The 27,722-nt window shown below is 50.4% G+C and overlaps 1 protein-coding gene across 6 annotated transcripts; it reads right to left on the reverse strand.

Annotated features, from left to right (window-relative positions):
• Positions 1–27,721, reverse strand: WDR91 (WD repeat domain 91). 6 transcript variants are annotated; one of them, XM_072777309.1, is made up of 15 exons: positions 27,557–27,721; positions 25,881–26,060; positions 25,107–25,167; positions 23,421–23,503; positions 22,392–22,522; positions 21,185–21,350; positions 12,761–12,916; positions 11,058–11,251; positions 10,195–10,345; positions 8,684–8,778; positions 8,360–8,528; positions 6,391–6,499; positions 5,450–5,562; positions 3,985–4,182; positions 1–1,582 (listed from the first exon to the last, which is right to left on the reverse strand). In XM_072777309.1, the coding sequence occupies exons 1-15, from the start codon at positions 27,677–27,679 to the stop codon at positions 1,418–1,420; spliced, it is 2,094 nt and encodes a 697-aa protein (XP_072633410.1). In that variant the 5' UTR covers positions 27,680–27,721; the 3' UTR covers positions 1–1,417. The 6 variants fall into 6 exon arrangements, with proteins under 6 accessions (XP_072633410.1, XP_072633409.1, XP_072633411.1 ...); XM_072777308.1 differs by having other exon boundaries at positions 25,107–25,314; XM_072777310.1 differs by lacking the exon at positions 27,557–27,721 and adding an exon at positions 26,808–26,946 and having other exon boundaries at positions 25,107–25,314.
• Between the last annotated feature and the right edge of the window lies 1 nt (position 27,722).

Below are 27,722 nucleotides of genomic sequence, written 5' to 3' on the forward strand. Positions count from 1 at the left end.
CAGCTTTTCAAGTGTTCTTTGTTTCTCTGTGATCCTTAGACATCTCGGTAGCTGCGGAGACCATATTGAGAAGAGAGAAGGGGTAAGAAGAGAAACTGAAACAAAGCTTTGAGGCTAAACAGTGAATTCTGTCACACAAATGAAACACGTGACGACGGCTCCTTAAATGTCCTACTGAATCACTAGGGGAGATACTTTGCTGTTTCACTGCGGAAAACAGGGAAAACTGTAAATGGAGACGTCTTGGTTTTCCTCACTTGAAGAGAGGGTTACCAAGGCAGAAACAAGTAAAAATGTGCAAGGAGTTACTTACCAGCCTCTGGTGTTCTCATAGCTGGGCCACCTCAATACCTACTTTTCCTCCCAGATCCCAGCGGACGGGAGCCCAGGCCTGAGGACCGACTTCATGATTTTCCACAAGTAGGTAACTGGGAGCAACCCCACTACAGACCTGCACCACCAGAAGTGGGCTGGAGCCCAGAGGCCTGACGACTGCCCAAGTGCCTGGCCACCAAGGCCATCTGTCCCCCATCTGCAGCCGGAGAGCCACACCTCCCCCACCTCAGATGGCCAAGCAAGCTTGGCCCCCTGGCCCCAGTCCTCTCGCCAACCATCAGCACACAGCACTGGTGGCCAGCTCCAGTCCGCCTCAAGGATGTAAAGGTGACAGAGAGGAACCCCAGTGGCGGAGGGAGGGGACACCCACGTGGAGCAGGCAGGACCAGAGCCTCAGACCCTAACCTCATCCCAAAGAAGCTCCAGCAATGCAGGGAAGAAAAGGAATGCTATGGCCTGCCTGACTGGAGCCCAAAGAAACAGCGACAGCACAACCATCAGCTCGCCAGCGGAGTGAGACGGGCCATCTTAGCTCTACGGCAAAGCAACCCTGCCACATGGCTCAGCCCCACAGCTGGCACAGCTGGCACGGGAGGCCTAGGCTCAAAGCCGACCGGCTGCCTCTGGCAACACCTGCCTCTTCAAGGGCAAAGGGTGAAGGGAGATGCTCTGCTGCACACACATGTTCCAGAAAGACATACCAGCTGACTGCGAGACCATTCTTTTTTTAAAAAAAGATGAAAAATGAGCAAATATATACACAATCCCTGTCAGCCCCTCCTGGCCCAACAGGATAGCCATCACACTGCATCTCCTGCTTCCTGAACTTTCCTCCCTGCCACCTGGAGCATGCCTCTTGCACTACCCAGCATGCTGGTCTCTAGGACACACGTGCCACCACTCCATGTGGATCCCGTGTGCTCACTGCAGCCCGGCAGTGCCCGATTTCCAGGACAATCTTTCCCTGAGGAGTCCCCACACTGGCCAGGGGTGGGAAGCAGAGTGCCCTGTCTTCCTGTCCTGTTTCTCCACTCCCCTCGGAATAATACTGCTTCCGTGGTGTCCCTCAGGGTGGGTCCCCTCAGAGTTTATGAGCCAGGAGGGTGGTCAGCTTGATCTTGCCATCCATGGAGGCAGTGAGGCACGTCCCGCAGTCCATGGCCGTGCTCCAAGCCACGGTGACCACAGGGGCTCGGTGGCCGCCCAGGCTCACGCAGCTCTCCAGAACCTTCTCATCCCCGCCCAGCTGCAAGACAGGAGAGAGGAGGTGTCACAAACACGGCCACTATAGTTACTCCTTTGTCTTAGGTGGAAAACCATATCACACACCTGAAAAGACTAGAGAATTTCCTCTACCACCTTTAACTCACTGTGGGCCGGTGCCTTCTGCGCCCACCCCAACCTACACCCAGTTCTTTCCCTACATGGCTCCCTGCTCCCCAGCATTAGATCGGGTTTCTGCTGGTTGGTTTCCCATTTGCTTCCCCCAGGAGTGCAAGCTGCAGGTCATCCACCGCGGGACCCAGCACAGTGGCGCCCAGGAAGGGCCCTGAGGACCCCGGAGGAGCCCGGCCTCTCTCCCACTAGCACCAGCCACCAGGACTCAGCCCACAGCATGAGGAGTCAGAAGGTATCAAGGAAGGGGAAGCCAGGAGCATGCATAATGACCAATCCAGCTACAGACAACACCCATGAGTAAGAACCGGAAGTCGTTGGCCTTTGTAATTTAAAAATCATAGCTTGTTTAAAGTCTGTAAAAATAGGATCAAAAATTCATTATATTCCTTAAGTAAGGAGACCCCGTATCTAGCATTTCAAAAATTATACAGAGGGAAATCCTGCAACCCATCAACTGGTCACAGAGCAAGTCTGACTGCAAACCATCAGCCCACAGTAGCCACCCTGGCTCAAGCAGAATTCCAGAACCTTCTCATCCCTACCCAGCAGCAAGAGAACAGGAAAGGAGGAGGCATTCCAGACAAATGACAAAGGCTAATGGGAACAAATGACAAAGGCTGACTGGGACAAAACACAAGTGACAAAGGCTCATGATTAAAAATACACAAAAATCCATACAACACACATAAAACCATACACAAAGTATAGCATAACTGAAACTCAGTTTTTAGCCAATAAAATCCAGTTAGGCTTGCAAACCAAAAGCTTTGTACAGCATCTTCTAACAGCAATTACAAGAAATTACAGAGCTAATTTTAAGAAGGCAAGAGCCACTCAACGCATCATCTGTGGAAAAGAGCCTCACTGATGGTAAACCCAGATTACCTGGGGCCGTGCTCCGGATCAATGGTCTAGATGGCTCCTGATGCCACCTCCTCTGCACTCCCCTCCGCCTCCCCCAGCTCCAGTGCTCTCACTTGCCTCTGTCCCTGTGGGGCCCCAAGGCCTGCCTCACTCCCTGTCCTCCCAACAACTCCTCCTCCACCTCCTCGGAAGGCCTCACATTCACAGACCACCGCCCACCCCCCACCGCCCTGCAGGGGTCTCCCCTCAGCACTCAGCCCCTGCCCAGCTTCCTGGGCTCAGTACCCTGCCCTGTCTAGGATGTGGGTGTTTTAAGCGTGAGCTCCACAAGAGCAGGATCACACGGTCTCCCCTGCGTCCACCCACAGGGCTTAGGCCGATGCCTGCACACAACTGCCATCCACAGCATGTGCTGTCCACAGACAGATGACCCATGGCAATGGGGGCGTGGAGAGCCCCCAACCAGAGAACACTATACCTGTGGCTCTGTACCTACACACTGAACACTACCAGTAGGCAGAGTTACCACTGAGGCTAAGAACAGGTTGGCATGGTTACCAAACACATATGCCGAAGGGCGCCTGTGCAGCTCAGCCGGTGAAGCATCTGCCTTCAGCTCAGGTCATGATCCCAGGGTCCTGGGATGGAGCCCCAAGCTGGACTTCCTGCTCAGCATGAATCTGCTTCTCCCTCCCCCACTGCTCATCACCCTCTCTTGCTCTCAAATAAAATCTTAAAAAAAAAACAACAAACATATGCTTAGACTACAACTCAAATCCTCCTCACTGGTTTGACAATACCAATAAAACAGAAGAGGTTTATAATTTCAGACAACTGTACCAGAAAAGTACACGAATCAGAGAAGCTCGGATGTGAGAATTAAAGCAAGCACATCAACTGAGGGACAAAACCAAACTGGACAACTGACATCATGGTGTGATAAACCACAGCCCCGAATTTCACCTTGGCCATGGACTGGAATGTCCGTAACCCACGGCACCTCCAATAAACTAATATATCTATACCAGATGAGTCACAAAGCGGTCCACCTCTCCATGTGCGGGGTGCTCCCCGCCCCAACCCAACACACTTCCCAATGCCTCTCCCTACTTTTTCACACTTTCTCTAACAGGTATTATTCCCAAGGAACAAAAGCAGACAAGGGCCAGAATCTTGTCAAAGGACAGCAGATGGGACAAGCAAAGAAAAGGACGAGCATGCCATGCCACGTCCCCATCCCGAGCAGGGGGCCAGCCCCCTGCCAGGCCTGTAGCCAGGGGGCCCCAGGCGCTATCCATCCTGGGTCAGGGGCTTCCCTGCACTCAGCTGGGCCCAGACCTCCAGGAAGCCCCCTGCCCACCATGACAGCCCCACTCACCCCCATACCTTGTAGATGACGCCCCCTGTGGCCGAACACGTCAGCATGTAATTTCCCTCCGAGTCAAAGGCGAAGAGTCGGCCCCGGGGCACTTGAACCTGCTTGTAGCCACTGTAGCCAGACAGCACAAAGGGGCCCGTGGCGTCCGCGGGGAGGCTGTACTCAGACACCTTCAGGCCACTCTTGTGGATGTTCCACTGGATGAACTGCAACCACAAAACACAACCTGAACGCTCTTTCAGTGGGGGCTGGCCACGGCTCTCCAGGGCCAGGCCGGGGCAGGGCGGGGGGGGGGGGGGGGGGGGGGGGGACGGGGGGGACGGATCCCAGGGGAGAGGGGGTGGGTCTACAGGCCACAAGGAAAGCTAGTGGGACGACTCCCCAGTCTGTCTTTCCCTAACACAAGTTAAACAATTTTCTAGAGAAGAACATCTTAGAAAGAGTCCGCAACTTCACAGCAGAGCCTGAACTTTCTCTCTGGCCTGACTCCCAGAGAAGAAGCGGGCAGGTAACTACCCATTTTTGGATTCCCATCACTCAAGCAGGGGGAATGCTCCAAGGGATTGTTACTGTTGTTGTTGTTGTTTCTAGGGTTAGAACCCAAGTGGATTTTTCTGACTTAGAAGCAAAGAGAGGATAAATTCCCAATATCCTCCCCCTGTCTCAGCAGTGTAATCCACTGAACACGAGCAGTATGGTTACAAACTGGCTTCATGTACTGTAGTGTACATAATCCTTTCGTCTACACCATGGACTGGCTGCCTGCGTGACAACCTCTTAACTGAGAATCCTACTCAAATAGGAAGTCAAGCTTTAATTTAAAAATTCTTTCCCATAGTTTTCAAATGAAGAATTCACTTTGTAATTACAGTTTTCAATGAATAATACAGGTACATGGTGTAAAATCCAAAGTACAGGGGGGTATACGGGAAAAACAAGTCTTCCTCCCACCTCGGCCTGCCTGCCTCCCAACCGCAGCTTCCTTTCCAGAAATCCTAACGTGTCCTTCCAGAAAGAACACATAAGGGGGCACTTACCTTCACTTTTTATCTCCTGACTTCCTTTTTACATTTCTTGACTCCTCCCTGGCCTATACACACTGTCTCGAGGAAGCATGTCTACACGTCACACTGTGACCACCCTCACAACCTGGGCCCTAATCTGGACCCCACTGATCCACCTAGAGTGGGAAGAGTCACTTCTGCTACAACAAGGAGGAAGGCTGGGTTCTCCCCTTTTCTGATAGCCAACTCCCACCACACTTATTCAAACCTCACCAGAGATTGGTTACTATCACTACCCCTAACATACTGATGACGCGCTAAGGCAGAGAGGGGCCCGAGGTCACGGAGCTAGTAAAGGGCATGGCCAGGATTAATTTCAGCTCCTCATGCCATTCTGGTGCTCTCTGGAATCTCAGATGCCTGAGCCAGAGGAAGAGGAGTTTCCCATCAAAATCCGGCTCCCACCTACCTTCCCATCCTCACCGATGCTGTACACGGTATTCTCATCGTAACTGAACTCCACAGAGTAGACCTCCCCGCAGTGGGCCTTCCAGCTCATGGCACACTCATGCTGCTGCATATCTGAGGCAAGGAGAGAACACTAAGAACCCCATCCAAAAAAAAAAAAAAAAGAACCCCATCCAGACCCTGGGGAGGCATCCACCCACAACAGGAAGCGCCCCTTGCCCTATGCCCAAAGGCAGGAACGGTTGTGGGGCCAAGGGCCTCCTGGGACCTACAGCTATCACAGAGCTGACCCTTGCCCAAAAGGTCTTTCAGTTTGCTCATTCTCTCCTCCAGTGTATTCATCATCGATTTAACATATCTAAAATGAAGCTTTCTTCCCTGGGTTGAAAATGAGGTTCAGGAATCCCCAGGGGAGCCTGAGCTCATCTGGGCAGCCAGCAAGTCTAGGGAGACAAACAAATCCTTCCCAGGCAGCCTCTGTAAGGTCCCCCCAGGGCACCTGGGGGGTCTGCTAGACACGGTCCCTAGTTCCCTCCCAGACTCTGCTTCTCCTGGGGGCAGACCTGCATAGGGCTCCTGAGACAGTGTGCCGGATAACTCAGAAGCACACTGTTCTGATGCTTTTACCAGGAGAACGAACTAGCCACACCAGGCAGACAGCACGGCATTACTTATGTGTCCTCCTGGATCTCACGCAGGACTTGGATCAACAGCTCCAGACTCAAGGACTGCTAAGCCCCACCACACTGACCACGTGCAAGGTGAACGATCACAGAGGTCTTGAAAGAAGCAGGCTTGGACCAAAGTTAAGCTCTACTTCGAGCATCCCAAATTGGGACTTCTGCAGTAGCTTCTAGTCTAGTCTTGCATTTTTGTGCAAGACTCCTTCTGTGGGACACTGAAGGAGGGGGCCAGACCTCCACAAGCACGCCTGCTGCATACCAAACAGCCGGATGGCGCCATCAGCCGCCCCTGTGACCAGCAGGTTTCCGTTGTGATTGAAGGCCGTGCAGTTGATGGCAATGGGCTCTGGGTCCAGGGAGAACTGGAGCTAGCGAAAAAATAAAAAAATAAAAACCGACTAAATCTCAAACTGTAAGAGAACCACCACCCAATATTCAAGACAAGTTCTGTCTGCAAAGGGAAGGACTAAGATTGAGGAGCGCGTACAAGACCATGAAAAGCACTGGAAGGTTCTACTTTCAAACTGCAACGGTACAAAGTTGCTTGTGTTACAGCTTCTCATTATAATTGCAAACCTTTGACTGCAACACTCCTTTGTATGTACTCGTATCTCATCAAAACTTTAAAGATCACAAGTAAACATGAAACTATTATATAAGTGCCTTTGAGGAAAAGAGAAAGATTAAGAAGGATCTAACTAACCTGGGCTGTACAAGGGAAAACACCTGAGAGATGGAGGACAAAGGTGTGCCAGATGGGGTGGGGATGAGAAGTCTCCAGGGAGAGGACAGCACTCAGGGAAGACCTGCAGCCGCGGGACACACCGCGAGGCTGGGGTAGTGGGGGGGCAGATCTTGCAGGGCCCACAGTGGTGTGGATGGGAAATCCAGAAGGACAGGGAGCAGTGTGACATGCCAAGAGCCGGCCACTCCCTCCAGCGGGTCGGGGGAGCCATGGCAGGAGGTCCCCCCGGCAGGAGGTCGTGCGGTGTCCAGAGAGGGGCACTAGAGAGCCAGTCGAGGGTGGGTTCCTGCAAGTGCAGAGCAGTGGGCGGAATGGAAACATCTTGCAGGTGGAGCTGACGAGGTCTGCTCAGGGACTCTGCGGGGTGAGGGAGAAGGCTGGTTCCAGAAAGACACCCAGTTTCTCGGTGGGGCACGTTTGCCAAGACGAGGAACCCTCAGGAGGAGAAGAGACGCGGCAGGGCACGGTGGTTGAGAATTCCGGTGTGGCACCGATCCTTATGCCCCGGGGACACCCCGAGGTGGGAATGCACACCATCTCTAGAGGCGGATGTGGGGAGGTGCCAACTGAACGCTTGTGCCACAGCCCAGCTGTAGGATGGGCACCCTTTGTGCCATCCAGTGACCTCGGGAAGCTGTTGTTCAAGGCAAGAGCCACGCCATGTTTGCATGCCCAGACTGATTTTAATAAGAAACATTGCTGCCTTTTACATGTGTAAGCTCACACATCATCCCTCTTTCTCAGGACTTAGGGTCCCAGCAGCAAGCTCCTGCTACGGCAGGTGGGTAGTCCTTGGCCCCTGAAGAAGGCGGGCCACATGGCTCACAAGCCAGCTTCTATGTGGCTTCTATGTGGCTGTCAATTCTCAGAACATGCACGTGTCTGCATCAGTTCCAGCTGTTGCTGGCATTTCCACACAATACTAGGTTAATGGGGAGTCAGAAAGAGACTCCACTTGTCTCCAAAAAAAAAAATGAGCCACTGGATTACATAATACCAAGTGAAAGAAGCCAATCTGAATCTGACCATGCTATGAGATTCCAACTATGTGAGATGATGGAAAAAGCAAAGCTATGGAGATGGTATAAAGCCTGGCAGTGGCCAAGGCCTAAGGAGGTAAATGGGAGATCTCTGTACCCTCCTCCCAATTTTGATGTGAACCAGAACTCCTCCAATAATTTTTTTTTAGAGACTTTCAATATAAACGAAATGAAATTTAAAAATGCTAAAGACACCACAAGGGCCCTCTGAAGGGCTGTGTGTGACATCTAAGCTCGGGGCACAGGTCTCAATCTGCCCAACTGGCGTGTTACTACTTTCCCAACACTTCAACTTTGAACTTGCCTCACCAGTTGGAATCTGAGGAGCCCAGAGCAAGGAGAGGATGAGGCTCGGGAGAAGTCAGGGATGCGAACGCACAGCTACCCCAGGAGTGTGACCCCGCACGGACCCATGGGGAGACCCACAGGGGCAGAGCCTGCACCTGCTGCTTCATGGTTTTCGTGTCCCACAGTAGCAGCTTGCCAGGAACCTGATTAGTACCCTTGCTGCCGATATCCAGAGCCGAGAAGTCCATCTGGGAAGCGAGGCTCGGGGCTGCGGCCGAACAGACGAAAGAGGCGCCGCTGGGGCTGCACGCAAGCGACAGGATTCTGCAATACACGTGGGGCTGGGTCAGCACTCTGCCTGACCCTCAGGCTTCGGCTCTAAGGGGGGCCGCCCCCAGCCCCCAGGGGCCGGGGCCGAAGGCCCAGCAAGACCCAAGCCCCGCGGAGCATGGCGAGTGTGGGCAGTGGCGACTGCTCACCTAGGCATGTCATCGTTGATGTTGATCTCGCAGAGATTCTTCTTGGCTTCCGTGTCGTAGAGACGCACTGTCCCCACACCGCTGCCCAACAAGAGCTGGAACGAGAAGGGGCGGGAGATGCAAGGAAGAGCATGGGGCTCAGGCCCATCAGGAAGGACCGTGGGGGCGGGGCAGGCCCACTCCTGTGAGGTGAGGACAGCACCGCAGCCTGCGGCCTCTGCAGGCCTCCAACACACTCGGGAAATCTGGCTAAAATGGACCTCATTTAAAAGTTACAGTGAAGACATCACAGGTGACCTTGCACAGAAGCGAAACTTCAAAAGGAATCTATGGACTAGGAGAGAGGTATCGCCGGAGATACACCTGGAAATGTGCCGGCTGATTAAATGAGGTCCTCGACCTTCCCTCCATTTCTGCCAGTTTTAAATCCTGGCTGTTCCCATCCTCCCTTCTCGCTCACCATCTAGCCGCCTACATTCTAACCTCAAATTAACCCTGGCAGTTAATCAGTACAGGCTAATACTTGTACAGAGTAAGCTCGGAGATCCTAGTACCATAGGGTAATTCCTGCAGGTTATCAAAAACTTTTTTTTTTTTTTTTTTTAAATATTTTTATTTATTTATGATAGTCACAGAGAGAGAGAGAGAGAGAGGCAGAGACATAGGCAGAGGGAGAAGCAGGCTCCATGCACCGGGAGCCCGACGTGGGATTCGATCCCGGGTCTCCAGGATCGCGCCCTGGGCCAAAGGCAGGCGCTAAACCGCTGCGCCACCCAGGGATCCCATCAAAAACTTTTAAAAAACCAACAAGGTTTGCCTCTTGGGCTGTCTGGTATGATGTCCTCGAAATAGAATATAATGAAAGAAAACTCGGGCAGCCCTGGTGGCTCGGCGGTTTAGCGCCACCTTCAGCCTAGGGTGTGATCCTGGAGACCTGGGATCGAGTCCCATGCCGGGCTCCCTGCATGGGACCTCCTTCTCTCTCTGCCTGTGTCTTTGCCTCTCTCTCTGTCTCTCATGAGTAAATAAATAAAATCTTAAAAAAAAAAAAAAAAAAAAAAAAAAACAACTCTATAAATCAAGTTTACCTCATTAACTACAAATTCTTTCTCAAGTAGTAAAGTCCAGGAGGAAAGAGAACAATGTATTAATGGCACTTAGAGGACCCGAGGGGCCCCCATAGGCCACCAGCCCCACCAGCTTCTCCGGGAGCCTGTCACACAGGAATGGGTCTGGGCAGGAGCAGGGGCAGCTGAGAACACGGGTGGTGGGCTGTTAGAAACTGGAGAGATGACAGGAGCTGACAGAGAACATTGTTAACCCAATAACCACCACCCCTGCCCCCCAAACACAATCCTGCAGAGACAGTCTGGGTGCATGTGCCCCCCACCCCCAGTTAGAGAAAAGGGAGGGTTTGGTTTGGCTGCCTCGGGTCGGCCTGTGCTGCCAGATGCTGGGGAATGGCCTTGGGAGCTCCCCACTCAGACGGCAGCAAGATGGGTGTCACTCACCAGCCTGTCTCGCTTGGTGGCCCACTCTAGAGACAGGAGCGGCGACTTGGAAATGGAGGACGCTTTGGTCTGCATGATGGGGTTGAAAGACCACACTTTGATGACCCCGTCCACGTCTAAGCTGGCGACCCTCCTCCCCGAGCAGTCCACTCTAAGACAGAAGAGAGGAGGGGGCTCTTACCATCCTTGCCTGAGCCCACCATCCTCTCCAGCTAGCACCCAGAGAATTGCTTTGCTGACTCCTCAACGATTTCTCAAACTGCCTACACTCCAAGGATGGGTGAAAACTATTTCTAGAAGCATTCATCCATTCACTTGTCCGAGAACTACTTACAGGGGACCTATTGTGTACCGAGCCCTATGGTAATAAGCAACAGGGACAAAGCAGCAAGTAAGGTGCACCAGCCCCATTCCTGGGCCCCTGGTGCCTCCTGTGCCACAGCTCCAGACGATCTGCGCCAGGAGAGGGAGCCCAACCACTCTCTGAAAACCACACTCCATGAGGGTTCCTCATAAAGGTCATGCTTTTCCCACATGTGACTAGAAGCTTGTACACGATAAATATTTAGCTACAAGTAAAGCAACATAAAGTAAATTAAAATTAAGTCTTAGGGAGTTCAAATAAAAGGTAACTTGTTCCTAAAACTCAGAAACCCACAGTTGTAAAGGACAGAGAAGTTACCTGGGCCAAGAGCAGCTATCCAGCCCTCCTCTGATGCTAGAGGGATGGCTGTGGTCCAGCAGGGACCATCCCACCAGGTGTGCGTCCTGCCCGCCACACCTTCACATGCACAGCCTGATAAGCCAGGCTTCCTGGGGAGCATGTTCCCTGCCCAGGCCTACCCCCACAGACCCGAGCCCACCTGCAGTGCATGATGGAGGAGTGGTGTTCCCCGTACTCCTCCTGCCCCAGCACAATGAATGGCTGCTCAGGGCGGACCCCTCCGCCCTCGGGACCTGCTGCAGAAGTCCGCGTCAGCGTCTCCAGCGCCTCCACGTGGAGCTCTGGGAAGGGCTCGGCCTCTGGGACACTAGCCTCGGGCTTCTTCTCTGCACTCTGTGACAAGCCAAGCAGGGACAAGTCAGTTGGCTTGGGTCCAGCCTTTCACATCCGGGGACCCGCTACAGGACAGCTAGGATGCCAGGCCACAGCATGCTACGGGAGGCCCTCGGGGGGTACAGGGTCTAGAAGGAAGCACCCGGTTTGTCGGAGAGGCAGGTTCCTGCTCTGCCAGTGGCCTGTCTCTAGAGACCTTCCCCTTCTCACAGGCCCTGCTAAGGGAGTAGTGGGCCATGGGCATCCTCTGCCTATCACAGTTGACATGACTCAGGACAGGCCAACAATAAAAATCAGTGAGCACCTAGTAAGTGCCAGGTTGTACCTGGGTGAATAGGTATTTGCGACTACGTTTGTTTCCCTCATTTAATCCTGCCCCAAACCTTCTGAGGTCCTACTATTAACCCAATTTTATAACTGTGGAAACTAAGTCTGAAAGCAGAAAGTTAAATAACTTGCCCAAGGTCAAGAGCTGGCAAGGGGTAGATTTGGATGGGAAGCCAGGTCAGTCAGAGGTAAGCCTAGCCCCCGGCCAGCATCTCACCATACCAACCAGCACCTCCACCTGGGAAGGGGTTGCCAAGAGACTGGGGCGACCAGCCAGACAGAACGATAGAGACCCCAGGAGAGCAGAGCCAGAACAAGGCCGGGCACCAGAGGGTACCCCCCACACCCTGCCGCTTGGTGAGAACACAGCCGCCCTGGTCTCTGCCTCCCTGGTGCACTGAATGTTGACCACCATGGCTACTACCCATTCACCCAGATATAGCCCAGGCCAGGGGGCATCAGCCAGGGCGACCTCCACCACCCCGTATGGCTCCCAAGGCTCTTCTAAGTGCTCTCAGGGTCACAGAAAGCACAGTTCTACAGCAAAAGAAATGTAACAGAGGGAGAGACCTCCAAGCTCAGACAGGTGCTCTCTGGGAGTGGCTGGGGGCAGGCGTGTCCCTAATCCTACTGTCAGAAGAGGACAATTCAAGATCAGAACCTTAAGGCCTATGCCATCAAACTGCAACCAGCACAGGGCTGGTAACTGGCAGCAGTGCTTCTGAAAGAGGCGACGTAGCCCCAAGTAGGGGATAAATGACCAACAAGATGGCAAAGCCAGTAAATCCCTTGGGTGCTTCCCTTCAATCCTGAGTACGTGACAGAAAGAGAAGCAGTTTTACTGCCAGGAAGAGTAGACCCTGACCCATTTTCAGTGGTGATGTGAGTCCCAGGGCTCAGCGAGGCAAGGGCTAGGGCCACAGCCCAGCCTTGCATGTCAGGGCAGCATCTCCAGCAGGGGATGCAGGACAAAGGGGTCCTGGGAAAGAGCAAGGCTGGGTGATCTGGGTTAAAGCAGGGGAAACGGGGCTCTCCTGCCAAGCCTCCCAGAATCTGACACGCTAGTATTATCATGCAGAAATAAGGAGGTAAGAGCAGGTGCTGTACCAACCCCACCTATTTCCACAGCAGCCACACAGCTGTCCTTGCAGGCACCCGCACAATGCCAAGACTGAGCCATACCTGCAAAGTCATAGAGAAAAGCTCCTTTCTCTCTTTGCCGTGATCCTGCAGACGCCGCTGCCGGTGCTGTGACCAGCTGGACTCCCCAGAGGCCAACCCACTGAAGAGGGTCTTCCCGTCCTTGGGCCCACATGCTGCATCCTTTCCCTTGGCAGGCTAGAGGGTGAGATACGGGGTTGTAAAAAGTCACTTCCTGCCTGAGCCCACATCATGACACCTCTGCTGGGGGTGGGGGGGAATGGGGGGGTGGAGGAAGCGGAAGCCGGGGGGCAGCTTCCTTACCCTACAGCTCCCTGGGTAAGGTTCATGCCCAGCTGTGCAGAGAGGTAGTCAGAACATTACCATCTCAGCCTAGGGGCAAAGTCAAGAAGGGACCTAAGCAGTCTGGACCCCCTCCTTTCTGTTGTCCACTCCCCTGTTTTAAGAAGCAGGTCACCAGCACTCCTCAGCCGGCCCTATCCTTCACCTACAGGCAGACACATGTACCTCCTTTATCTAGCTAGGACAATTAACTCCAGGTAAGGAGGAGGAGACCAGCACTTACCAAGCATGACTGGGGCGGGGCGGGGGGGGGGGGGGGAGGGTCAGGCCCTAGGCTAGGTGTCAGAAACATCTACGACCAACTATATATTTGGGCAATACAAAAAAAAGTTTATGCAACATACAATCACCTCTCTGGAGGCAAAAGGAACACAATACCCTCTCCTATTTTGGGCCAAGTGTATGACTAAGCCAGCTAAGGTTAACAAGTACTGAGGTATTTGTCTTTTTTTTTTTTTTTTCAAGATTTTATGTATTTGAGACAGAGAGAGAGAGCAAGCAAGCAAGCAAACATGAGTAGAGGGCAGAGGGAGAAACAGGCTCCCCGGGGAGCAGGGACCCAATGTGGGGCTCGATCCCAAGACCCTGTGATCATGACTTGGGCCAAAAGCAGATGCTTAACTGTCAGAGCCACCCAGGCGCCCCAAAACTGAAGTATTTGGAAATGGTTACTAGGCAACCAGAAATTAACAGAAACTGCCGGAAACTCAAGGACCTTTGAGCAAGATACAATGGGCAGGAAAGAAATTGGCATCTTCTGGCCCCTTTTCACGACAAGAGTGATAAAGTAGGCCAAGGTTACAGCAGATAAATTAATAAAATCCCCACCCCATTTCCATGGAGAAAAGATTCTTAATCTAGAGCCATTTTTTAAAAATTTTAAAGATTTATTTATTCATGAGAGAGCGAGCGAGCAAGAGGTAGGGCAGAGAGAGAGAGAGAGAGTGAGAACCCCAAGCAGACTCCCTACTGGGCACAGAGCCCAACTCAGGGCTCAATCCCGTGATCCCAAGATCATGACCTGAGCCAAAACCAAGAGTCGGACACTCAACTGACTGAGCCACCCTGGCACCCCCAGAACCTTTTGAAAAGGAAAGGTCACCTCATCCTTTCCAGATTATCTCACTGGGCTTTCCAACCTTATTCCCACAGACTGTGATGGCCAACACTGCTCCCCTCTCCCCACCTTATTTTACACTCTTAGCAAAGGAATACATATGCCAACAGCCACTCAGGTCTGAGGCCAATCTCTTGGCAAGTCATCAGCATATAAGACGTAAATCAAGAGAATAAACTCAACCAAAGTCTGCTCGCTTTCTACTTCTACTCATTATTTTTTACGTTAACACAAAACAACTTAAAATGATTAACAGATTCCTCTGGACCCTGAAACCATGGGACAAGTTCAAAAGGAAATTTTAAAGGACTCTTGAGTTCACATAGAGCCTAACTAGCTGACCTTCAGGGTTATTTGTTTTTCTGACTGAGGTGCTCTCCGGGGTATCGACTTATGCTTGTAACAGAGGTTTCTTCTAGGCAAAGTATTTGATGCTCCACATTCTGGCTTATCTTGAAGCCAGATAAGTAGGATTCCTGGCCAAGATAACCTTAGAAATAAAACCAACAACAATAACAGCACCAAAATATATTACTCATTGAATGCTGACCACATGCAAGGCACCACGCTAGGAACTTTACAAATGTGCCCTTAAAATAAAGATGAGGACATTATTTTAATAGGAAGAACTGAGGCTTAGGTCAAGTTACTGCTCCCATAGGGACCACTGAGGTTCCCACTCAGGTTCCCAGAGCTAAATCATAACAAGGACAAGGCCCTTCTCACAGCACTTCTGGCCATTTTTGAGAAGTAAGTAACCCATGGTTCATGGAACACTGAAGAGGTTCCACAGTTTTAGAAAGTGGAAAAAGACTTCTCTTACTTACCCAGAAGAGGTGGTCAAGATATACAAGGAAGTCCTAAAACCATGGCATACCTCACATGATCCCCAGGTAGTGCTCACTCCCTGGGTTGCAATCCCAGAGTGCCAGCCCTGATTATATGAATCTATGGATTCCTCCCCATATCTCTGATCACGGGGGCAAATCAGACTAAAGACTTCCACAAGGGTAGCTATACTCATATCAGACAAAATAGACTTTAAGCCAAAGACTGCAATAAGAAACAAAGTCATTAGGTGATGATGAAGGGGTCCATCCAATAAGAGGATATGACACTTGTAAGTATTTATGCACAGACATAGGAGCACCCAAATACACACAGCAAATACCAAGGAGAAATAGGCAGCAATGTCATAATAGTTAGGGACTGCAATACCCCACTTTCAACAATAAAGAGACCATCCAGACAGAAAATCAAGGAACTACTGCACTTGAACTACACTTTAGACTAGATGGACCTAAAGGACAAATACAAAACACTCCATCCAAAAGCAGCAGCATACACATTCTGCTCAAGCACATGGAACATTTCCAGGATAGATCATATGTTAGGCCACAAAACAAGTCTTAATAAATTTGGTAAGACTGAAATCATATCAAGCATCACAATTATACCAAACTACAAATCAATTAAAAGAAGAAAATTTAAACATTCACAAATATGTGGAGGTTAAATAACATGTTTCTGAACAACCAATGGATCAAAACAGAAATCAAAAAAGAGTACCAAAAAATACCTTGAGACAAATGAAAATGTAAACACAACACACCAAAACTCATGAGATGCAGCAGGTGCAGTTCTAAGAGGAATATTCATAGCAATAAATGCCTGCATCAAGAAATAAAAAAGAGCTCACATGAACAACCTCCTCAAGGAACTAGAAAAACAAATGAAGCCCAAAGTTAGAAAAAATGGAAATAACAAGGATCAGAATGAAAATTAATGAAATAGAGACTAAAGAGACAATATAAATGACCACTAGGATTAACAGCCAGTTTTTAAAAAAATGAAACAGACAAACCTTAACCAGCAGAGGACTCAAAAAAAAAAAAAGGAAAGGAAAGGAAAGAATTCCAAAAAATATCTTTAAAAGCCCTCACATTCTAATAAAAAAAAGACAAAAAACAAAACAAAAACAGAAAACAAACTAACAAAACGGTGGTAGAGGCCATGTTTTCTGATTAAACATGGCCAAGGCAACTCTACAACCAGCTACATACACAGTTGTGGAAAGAAAGAAAGATCACTTCCTGGGTTGACAGTTATTTTCCAAAATAATAATCCAGACAAGTGAGAAAGTCTCAAAAAGCCTGGACCAACTATTATGCAGTTGTGACAGATTTATCAGCGTGACCCAGAAATTTTTACACTGGACCCTTGAGAAGAAAAGGGAAAAGAACCCACGTGATATTGCATTCACACCCTGGAAGTACGTAGACCACAGGGGATCCAGCCTGGAGCCCTAAGGCGGGGAATGCTACAGAGGGCAGACAGGTGCTCTGTGGCATTCTAATTCTCCTGCTCACCGCTACACTTAAGACATGGTGTGTCTTCTATACCTATGGAAGAGAGAGGCTTGGGATGGACTTCCAATTCCTCTGACACAAAAGTCCCCTGTAACACTTTCCTGGCCAGGACAGGAAATACAACACAAAAAAGTACAAAGGCAGGTGGTTCCCTCCAAGTCAAGATGAGAAGGAAGTTGTCCAGTAGGTGGTCAGGTAAGGGCTGGACCATCCTCCAAAAGGAAAATTCAAACAGTGTTAAAAGAAGGCACCACAATGAACTGAAAAACTGTCTTTATAATGACAGGGTAGTTTATGCCAAGAGAGCTAGGGACCTAGACATGACCTATCAGATCCACTTTCAGAGAGCTTCTCCTTCAACTGCATCTCATTATTTACTAAAGAATGGTGAACAACAAAACAATAATGTGCTAAAAACTGGTGAATGCAGCACTTCACAGAACACTTTAATAAATAGGTTAAGGTAAACGTGTGTCTAGCTACAACTGTACATAACCTAAATAAATGTTTACTGTGATAATATGGTAATTTACAGTTTTGAAAGCAAACCTCATAAAAGTCTTAACTACCAGATTCATAAAACATTCCAAGTGGTCCAAATTATATTCTTTACCAGGCGGTCATCCAAAAGAGGCAGGAAACAAGTCCCAGTAATCTGGTCTCACCTGAAGTAATACAAAGCTACCCAGAGGACAGGCCCTCATCACACGTAAAATTATAGAACAAAAGGCATGGAAGAGGGCTCCCATTTCCTCTGTCCCATTAAAATCCATGGAAACAGCCCCAAGGGCAGCTGTTCTTACCACTGATGTCTCAGTAGCTATGAAGTAATTTGATACTAATAAGAGTTACAAATGCAGAAGTTTGCTTTCTTTACAGCCAATTAGAGGTTATCTCTATAATACCTGGCAGCCCCATAGCTTCCTGAGTGGGAGTGGAAGGAGTGGCATTATAAGGCTGGAGGGAAAGACCGAGAAAAAGTGGAGGCTGGGTGAGCCAGCAGTGCAGGTGCCCTCAGGCACTACTGTAACAGAGATCCTAGAAGATCTCAGGAGCTGTGGTCTTCGAGTTACTTCCATTTGTTTCTTAAATTTTGCCTCCAGATGTCTATAAAGCCCAGAGTGTACATCACCATATATTGTGCCATGTACAATGCCATGAACGTTTCAGTAGTAATGACCAGGTTACAATGATCCATCACAAGTGGGCAAGATGCTCATGTGATTAAAATGTCCAATGCTATACATAAATCAGATTTAAAACAGGAAGGCCTGATTATTTTATTTATTGCTAATGTAATAGCAATAATGTAATGTAATAAACCTTATGTTTTTTTTGTTTGCTTACTCATTAAAAATAAAGAGAGAGGCAGCCCCGGTGGCTCAACGGTTTAGCGCCACCTTCAGCCCAGGGCCTGGTCCTGGAGACCCGGGATCGAGTTCCGCGTTGGGCTCCCTCAGTCTGTGTCTCTGCCTCTCTCTCTCTCTCTGAGCCACCTGGACTGCCCAATAAATAAACTCTTTAAAAAATAAATAAGTACAGGATCCCTGGGTGGCGCAGTGGTTTGGCGCCTGCCTTTGGCCCAGGGCGCGATCCTGGAGACCTGGGATCGAATCCCACGTCGGGCTCCCGGTGCATGGAGCCTGCTTCTCCCTCTGCCTGTGCCTGTGCCTCTCTCTCTCTCTCTCTCTCTGTGACTATCACAAATAAATAAAAATTAAAAAAATAATAATAATAAATAAATAAATAAATAAATAAGTAAGTAAGTAAGTAAGTAAAGAGAGGAGCACCTGGGTGGCTCAGTGGTCAAGCATCTGCTTTTGGCTCAGGGTGTGACCCCAGGGTCCTGGGATTGAGTCCTATATCAGGCTCCCCGCAGGCAGCCTGCTTATCCCTCAGCCTATGTCTGCCTCTCTCTGTGTGTGTCTCTCATGAATAAATAAATAAAATCTTAAAATAAAATGAGAAAGAGAGCTCCATTGAGTCAAAAGTGAAAAAAAGACTTTGTGCTTCATACGCGCTAACAAAGCAAGGTGGCTCATTAAAAAAACAAATGTCATTTTCTACTAAGTTAAAAGCAATGTATCAAAAAAATAAAAAATAAATTAAAAAATAAAAGCAATGTATCATTAAAGTCATAAGAAGCGATCATACAACTAACTGCATTTGATATTGGTAAGAGAGCACTCAAATTTTAATACACTCAAATTTGGTGTATTAATTATAACAGAAAAATTAAAAACTTAGAATGTCCCCTAGAGGAGGGAGGCAGGATGGTGAGAGGTCTAGAAGGTCATGTCATACAGGAAAACACTGGAGAGGAGAGGGAAGAATGAACAGAGAGTGCTCAGCATGGCAAGATAGGAAGTGTCCAAGTAGCTCAAAGGGCAAAGCTACGATCAGCAAGTAAAACTTTTAGAGGTTTCTACAAATATCTAAGAGGCAACTATCCCCATATTAACAAGTAGTGAGCTTCACATCACAGGAAGCAATCAATCAGAGGACATGCTCCTCTACCCAACAGGAGGGGGGGGGCAGATAACCTTTAAGCTTCCTGTAACTCTGAAATGCTCTGATTTTCCTCAACCTCAAATATACTAGTTATTTTCAGAATTGAAGTATCAAGGCTGAGTCTAATTAACAAATTAATAAAACCACAAGTGACCTAAACATTGGATTTTTCAGATGGCAGATATCTATCACCCCCATTCATGAAATGGAAAGAGAGCTACCTTTGCTCTGTTAACATACCTCACGGTGACCCAAGTTCTGTTGGAACAGATTTTAGAGGCAATTGCTTGCTGCGAATTACATTCTAACCCTCATCCCATGAACATGAACTGCACAGAAAATTTCCAATCCCATGCGAATCTCAATACGTAACACTTAGTTCCTGGACACATAAAGAACAAAGCTACAGGCTTAACCCCAAAGAACCCATCTCGTGTTTTCTTTAAGTCAATGAAATTGAATTTCAGAATTTCCTGCATTTTTTTTTCAAGAGACTTAGCACCCCAAACATCAACTATTACACTTATAAAATATTCAACTGTGACAGAGATCTGCAATGCAAACAATATAACTTACTCAGCCACATTCCACAGAACTGGAATTCGAATTTTCAGGTTCGGGATTCAGAAAAACTGCCATGGCAATCACCAGGTTTGGTTTGGGACTGCCCTGGGACCTCATGAATGCCAGGGGACAGTCGTACTGCGTTGCTGGCACCTCGGGTTTCAGGGCTGAGTCGAGGACTCCGGTAGGCCAGTACCTTCCCAAATGCGACCAGCACTGCTACCACGTACTGGGTGTGTACAGTCTGTCAGGCATGCGTATACCAAGGGCTCTTACAGCAGTTCAGGAACTTCTCCTGGGCAATAAATGTTAGTATCATCCCAAGTAAATCGGGGTGACTTTAAAGCAATCTGAGCAAGGATGATAAACAAGGACCCGGGACTGAAAGTACACGGCCTGACTCCGAAGCCTGCGCTCTTCACTCCCCAGCGTCCTGCTCAGCACCTGCACTTCAACAGCAAAATAGCACGGGCTGTGCTAAAAAGCCCTGCCACCCCTTGGGCAGCCCCCCGCTTCCCTGCGGCAGGGAGCAGCCCCAAACTTCTGCATCACTTGCAGCTCTTCTCAGGCCAAGGGTGGTAAGAGAGGAGGGCAGCGATTATGATGACTTACTTTATCTGTAGCTCGTAAAAACACATTAAAAGAGAAAGGATCCCTGACCAAGCAGCAAAGTGTAACTGTGGGCCTGTTAAACTTTCACTCTGGAAAGCGTTGCCCACAGCAGTGAGTTCTGACCATCTCTGCCAGGAAAACCACTCAGTGGGATCCACGGCCATTTTGGACATGACCTGGCATAAAGAAATTCTCTTACGAGCTTCCATAAAAGTGAAGAACAGCCAAAGTCCTTTGAGGAATCAGTGAATACCAACTTGTACAAGCAACACATTGATTTAGAAGCCACTCTAATTTACTCCTCCTCTACACACTGCTTTAGATCACCAGACATTCAAACTTCCACGGTGGCCTGAATTCACCCTCCAGCCACCAACTCCCCATCACAAGCTCTCACGAGTTCACAGGAATTTAATGAGAAAAAGGGAAGAGATTCAAAGCTCACTTCTCCCTGCCAGGCACCCGCTCCCCTGCAGGGGGTCACAGGCTTAAAGGCAGGACCCAGGAGTGCAGGCAATGTAGTGGCAAGGGGCCAGGTGAGAGGTCCCTCCAAGCTAGACGCAGTCTGAGACCCGGCTCCACCCCTGGCCAGCAGCACCCACCCGCCTACCATCTCAGGGTGCCCACGACACCTGCAGTGCTGGCCAGCAGGGTGGGCGAAGGCTGTGGGAAGTGGATTTCCTCCTCACTGCCTCCACTCTACTCTTAGCTTTGCCCTCCCCCTGCAGCACCATCACTTATGTGTGAGGGAAAGGCAGGGAGGAAGGAAGAAAGGGAGTGAGATGTGAACTTAGGATCTCATCAGGACACCAGAGAGAGCAGTCCTAAGGAGAGAATAAATGAGACCTCGCTTGACTCCACGTACGTTGAAAGTACAGTCAGATGTCAGGGGCCTCTTGGCAGGAGTTGAAAGGCAGGCCTTGCGCTCACCTGACCGCTGAAGGGCTCCTTCTTGGCTGAGCTTAGAGCTTGGGACACGCCCTGCGCAGGCGATAACCTTGAGGGGCTCTTCTTACTCTGAGGCAGCAGCGAGGACAGGAAACCCACTCGAGGCGACTGGGACAGGGACGTGTTCCGCTGGCTGCACACCATGGCCCTGGACAAGCAGACACACAAGATCACGGGGCCGGAGGGGGACGTGAGGAAACCCAGAGCACGGGCCCCCTGGGCTCCGGGTCCAGGCCCCCACGTTGGGGCAAGCACTACCCCTGGCACTGTTTCTTCTACCACAGGGAGTATCTCTGCACCACGGTAAGGCCTGCAGCTCTCTGCCGTCCAAGAGCCACTGGCCACACATGCCGCTGAGCACCTGAAACGGGCTGGTCCGAAGCCAGGCGCGCCAGCGGCGTAAGACCCACACCGGAAGCCAAGCCTCAGCACAAAAATGGTCACAAGATCTCAGAAATATTTGGTTTATAGTTGTCACGGGCAGAAATGGTATTTTGGATACACTGTGCTCTAGCAAATTCATCATAAAATTAACTGCACCTGTTTGTTTTTACTTAATTTAAGCCAAGATTTTTTTAAGTTATGGGTCTGGCTTGCTTTTGATCCCCGCCCCCGCCCCCACCATGCTAGCTCGGAAACCAGAGGTGTTTCACTTGGTAGCGCACGCGACCCCACCTAGGTCCGGACTCTGCCGGCCTGCCTTGGCATCCTGCCTCACCTGCCACTAGCTGCGGGGCCACTCTGTGCCTCGGTCTCTTCAACTGCTACCATCACTACCGTCGGCCGGGGCCTCCGCTTTAACCGGCTGTGTTTTAAGGTGGCCTCTCTCCCCAATTGCCTACCTCTTTGAACCCTCGGGTAGGAGCACACTTCCACCAGACTGCATCCAACCTGCTGGGTGCCAACCTTTTCATCCATGAGGCACCGCTCTCAACACAGACTGCCCGGGGCTTTACGAGGGCATCTGTGTTTATTATTTACTCAGATGCACACATCTGGTCGTGCAGGGCCCCTCCTCCCTCGGGGCAGGTTCAGAGGCCCGGCACCTTGCTCAGAAAGCTTAGATGGGAACAGCAAGGGCCAAGGAGGCTCCCTGGCAATTCCATGTCAGCAGGGTCAGGGGGAGACGACGCGGAACAGATGAGAGGAGGTGCTGCCCTCACATGCCCCAAAGCCCGCACACACTCACAGTTCCGAGTCCCCCAGACGGTCCATGTTGGAGACGTAAGGAGGCAATTTGTGCTGGACCAAGGCCTCCTCCTCCTCTGGCTGCAGCTCCTCTTTCTTCAGGCGGTGGATTTCAGCTTGCAAGGCAAAGAGCTGGGGGGGGGGGGGGCGGGGGTTTGCGAATGAGATGGTGGCCTCACCTCATCTTCTCACCTTCCCTCTGCTAAGGAGGAGACACATCACCTCCAATACCCAACCTCGCCAGCTCTAGAGGCCCCTGGGTCTGCGCCTTGGGGAGCCGGCCTCAGCCTCTGCTCCCCATGGAGTGGGTAAACAGTCCAGTGGCAGCTGTCTCTGGACTACAGTGAGGAGAGAGACCAACACAAATCCCACTTTTTTTCTTTTCCTCATTTGACTTGCTTCTTCCTGAATTCATTGAGAAAAACAGCTCTACTCGGTCCTCCACCCTATGGAATCGACAAAATCAGGCCCTGGGACTCTCATGGAAAATTATTTTTAAATAAAGTTCAGCATTTTTGACCTCATGCCTGAAATAAAAATATATCCGCACCCAAAATGCAAACAGCTTTTGATCTCCCTTTTTCCAAATATATGACCTGCAGCGGCCTCGATGTCAATGACAGAGACATGTAAAAGCAAATGTGGGTCCCCTGGCTCTATCATTTTCCCCGACTAGAGGGTCATGGAGCTGAGCAGAATAACAAAATTATATCTGGGTTGTAAGCAACACAGATGTGGATATATTTGGAAAGGGACTGGGGTATGAAAGAGACCCAGAAAAGCACACAGTCTTCCTCCTCTCAAACTTCACTGCCAATACTGTGCTGTTCCTGCTAAACATGAAGCTGGCGTCTGGTTTTCAGAGACTGTGACAGCCCCCAAATCACCAGTACTGACTTGCTGGTGACTCACTTGCATCTGAGATTAGTGCTTTCCTATTTTTAACCAGCCCTCCACCACCACTACCTAATTTCACATGTGAAAAGCGGAAGTTCTTCCCACCCAAGAAGCAAGAGTGTTCAGAACAAACCTTCTGGCGAAGAACTTCGTTTTCTTCTTGAACCTGGTTGGTCCTCTGGCATTCTGCATCAAAGTTCAGGATCACGGGAACTGGTGCACAAAGTTAAAGAAAAAGCCTGCCTAGGAAATGATTTAAAAGCCCTTCCCACACTCTTGACCCAGCAGCAAAACCCTTGAGCCTAAGTCATAGGGCGCAGAGGACAGACTTCATCCTGCGGGCTCTCCACACCTGTATGGAAGAGTCTCTCCCTTGGCACTGGATCTGGCCTTTCTCCGGACAGACTCATGGACACACATGACAACCTGGCTGGTCAGCCCAGAGAGAGAATGTAAATCTAGACCTGAGCATTTTCTCCCCAACACCAGCAGCAAAGAGTTAGCACTCAGTGGGCTTTGCAGCCAACACAAACTGTAGCCAGGTCAGTGCAGACACTCAGGAGTGACACCAAGGGCCTGCCGGTCTACTATCTGGGCAGAAGGCTCAGTCTCCCCTCTCCAGACTGCACTTCTCCCTAGCAAAGGTGTAGACTGAGCAGAGAGCTTCCGGCAGACTGGACAATCTCATACATGCTATGAATACCCACATTCTGGGTCAGGGAGTCAGCCTTTCCACCTTAAACAGCTTCAGTCAGGCACAAATCAGGTAGGGCTCCAGTCCTAGGGAAGGGAACTGGGGCTCCAATGTGTGTGTTTGCAGGGCACTATCTTGCACTGAAAAGACCTTCACTGACGTTTCCAATTTCCTTAGAGGGTCCATATGGTCAGTCATAACCACCACTGGCCTAAGCCCACTGCTAGTTTAGCCTGAAAGCCCTCAGGATAAAAAGCAGTGGAGGGGTGGGGAGGAGGGGCTTTTATACCTGGCCAGAGTGGAATTCCCACTCAGACCCACAACACAAAAGGAAAGGGCACCCTTCCTACCTCCACAGATGTCCCTCCCAGAGGCCAAAATGGCCGCCCGTGGTGGAGGGGCCTCTACAACACCCAATTTATCAGTGACTCACCAGGCAGATCCATTCAAACCCAATTCCCTTCTCCTCCTCTAGAATTCCAGCCTAAAGAGCATAAGCCTTGGGGGATGTCCTGGGCCTCATGAATGCTGAATTTCCATGACAAAATGGTCAACATGGTAGGCTACAAATTACATACATTCTCCTTCTCTTAAATAGCCATACACATATTCTTAAAGCTGCTCCATTTTCTGGCAAGTTGAGGAACACTGAGGTCACTGTCAGAGTGACCCAAACGGTAACACAGGAAGGAAGCTGTGGCCCAAGAAATATTCTGACCTGCTATCTAATCTCAAGAAAGCCAAGGAATAACCTGGGGTGGGGGACCGGGGAGGAGGGCACCGGGCATGCACAGAGAGGGTATTCTCAAGGCTGGCCAGCTGCAATGAGCAGCAGCCACCTCTCGACCCCCTGTACCTGCCCAGCACTACTTGAGGGCTCCCGGCAGAGCCAGGAGCTTGTACCCCACTGCTACTACTGTCCCGGCTCATGGATGTCAGCTATTACTTTGGCAGCGTCACAATGAAGATGTAGGATTTCCTGGCCAGCTGGCAAAAATAACCACAATCTGTCCAGCCCCCTCACAGAACACATGACAACGGTCCATGGGCATTTTGGAGAAGAAACAATCGCCTCAAGAGCAAGCGGCAGACTCGGCCCATAGCCCCGGGCAGTGGAGAGGATATGCATGCACTGAAACAGTACGCTCAGGAAGTTGTGCAGGGACACAATGAACGTATCGGCCCACTGTCGAGAGAAGTAGGTAGCAAAGGTGGGGTTGGTGTCTGGGGATGGGAGGAAGGGCAGGACAAACCAATCCTTCCACTCAGCCTGGTTCTGGAGCTCTGTGGCCTGCTTTGCAAAGAACTCTTGAGCTTTGTCATTTCTGTTTGTCTGCCAAGATAAAGAAGAGGTAGCAAGGTGGGGGGTGGGGGGGGACAGACACAGAAGTCCAGAAGTAAGATTCTTCATTACTGCACAACAGAGAGCCTCTGGATGCCAGCCTGCCAGGGAAGAGGCCAAATATAATCTACAAATGCCATAAAGGACATCATTCTTTTCTCAAATTCCTTGTAATTTCCAAGAAGCTGGTTTAAACTAAAGTCCTGAAGATAAATGCCATCCTAAAAATTCCTAGTTGATTTTCAAATAATCTAAGTGGCTTATTTGCCCAGGTCAGCTATAAGCTTTATTACTCAAACTAACCCAGCTACTTCTATTTGTTGAAACACCACCCAGGCTTATGTGCTTAAAACGAGAGGAAATAGGAATGAGGAAGACAAGTCAGATGATCTAGAGGTGAGGAGGGGGAAAAGTAGGAAAACAGTCAAAAATAATTTGCGCTGTGACTGTTCCACCCTTTCCCAGAGGAACATAGAGAGTCCTCCCAAGAAATTAAAAAGAAAATCTATTTTGGGGTCAAAGAACTCTCTCCAAGGAGTCTGTGAGCTAACAAGCACCTGGATGGTGTAGACGAGATAAAAGCGGAACAGACTGGTTTTCAGCTTGTTGATGGTGGGTCTATATATATCCTCCAAGCGGCTGAAGAGCCGCCGCTCCAGGTAGCTCCAATAATCCCGAAGCGCGGCCAAGTCATACACCTGCATTAACTGCTGCAGCTGGTCCACAATCTTATCCACCTGGTGGAGAAAGATGGGATGGAGGAGCTGGTGATGGACAAAAGGCAATGTTCCCATCATTTCGCAAAGCTCATACAGCTTTTTCCTCTTGCTGTGGCTTCTGTTATTATTTAAGTTAGCAATCTAAAGCGTTCAAAACACAGGCATGTGGTAGAGCTATTTTCTGATGTTAGATCTGTGGTTCGACCCTCTAGCAAGCATGGAAATTTCTCATGTAAAAGCACAAAGCAGGAGACCTGAGTCTAGGTCTCAGACCTGTGTCTGGTTTACTCAACCAACTCGACAATGTCACTTTGATTCTCTGCTCTCAGGTGCCTACGATTTCAAAAAACAAAAAAAGAGAGAGACAATCTCTATAGTCACCCCACACACACACGACTCCACCATTCCAGGAGTCCTAGACTCGCGGACAAATGCACTGACTGATTCAAGTCATGGAAGCACCACCCCGGTCCTGGCAGCTGCTCAGATGTCAGCCAAAGAAGTCACCTCCATGTGAAAAAATCACACCAGAGTTACACAGTCTGGAGGAGAAGATACCAATCCAACACCCCCATCGGAGGGGGGGGGGGCACGGAGGCCTGGACAGCTGAAAATACTTGCTTTTGCCTCTAAGTTCCACTAACTTTGGCAAGACAAGGACCCAGGTCCCCTTGCCCAGGGCTCTTGCTGCCACTAGCTCACTGCCTCTCTCACTTCACCCGCCAACACCAACCAAGAGTCAGCAAAAACACACAAGTCACACACATGTAAATTCCAAGAACTTCTAGGGCAGCCCGCGGGGTTCAGCGGTTTAGTGCCTGCCTTCCGCCCAGGCGGTGACCCCGGGGTCCCAGGATCGAGTCCCACGTCGGGCTCCCTGCATGGAGCCTGCTTCTCCCTCTCTCTCTCTCTGTCTCTCATGAATAAATAAACAAAAATTTTTTTAATTCCAAGAACTTCTCAACAGAAAATCATGTTTGAACAGGGGAAATACAAGGTTTTAAAATGTTCACCGGCTTCCCCAACTGAGGCCAGTAAGTCACCTGCAAAGCCATTTTAAAACAAACACAAAAAGACATCTGAACCCAGCTAACATTTTGGGCTGCACAGCCCTTTGCCCCCGGGGCCATCGGAAGCCAACTTATTTGAATATTTCTGTTGCCCAAACTCAACGGTCGACCCAACCGTAGCTCCTAAAACCTCCATCTCCATCCAGGCCAATTGGCCAGCACCTGCCTGGAGGCGGCAGCGTGCAGGACCGAGAGCTGGGCCAGGAGTCAGGGCAGCCGGGCTCCAGCCTCGCGAGGCTGCGGGCTCGCCGGGCACCCTCTGGCAAGTCACGGCCCCTCGCAGGACCTCGGTCCGTCCTGCGTCCAGCGAGGGCCCCGGACACGCGGCTGCCGACGGTCCCCCCGGCGCCGCGACAGCGCCGCTCCCGCCCCGGAGGGCAGTGCTGGGGGAGGGGGGCCCGCGCCCGGCTCCCTCGGGGCCGCCTCTGCCCGCGCCGCCCTCACCCGGAACCCTTTCTCCTTGTCCGCCTTGATCTCGGCGTCCAGCTGCCGCAGCGTGTGCGTGAAGCCGCGGAAGAGCAGGTACTCCCGGACCAGCTCGTCGGTGCGCTCCACCGCCTCCGCCATCGCTGCGCCGGCGCCCTGAGCGGCCGCGGCGGGCGGGGACGGG

This window comes from Canis lupus, chromosome 15 (assembly GCF_048164855.1).
Source record: "Canis lupus baileyi chromosome 15, mCanLup2.hap1, whole genome shotgun sequence".
In the NCBI taxonomy this organism is placed as follows: Eukaryota; Metazoa; Chordata; class Mammalia; order Carnivora; family Canidae; genus Canis; species Canis lupus.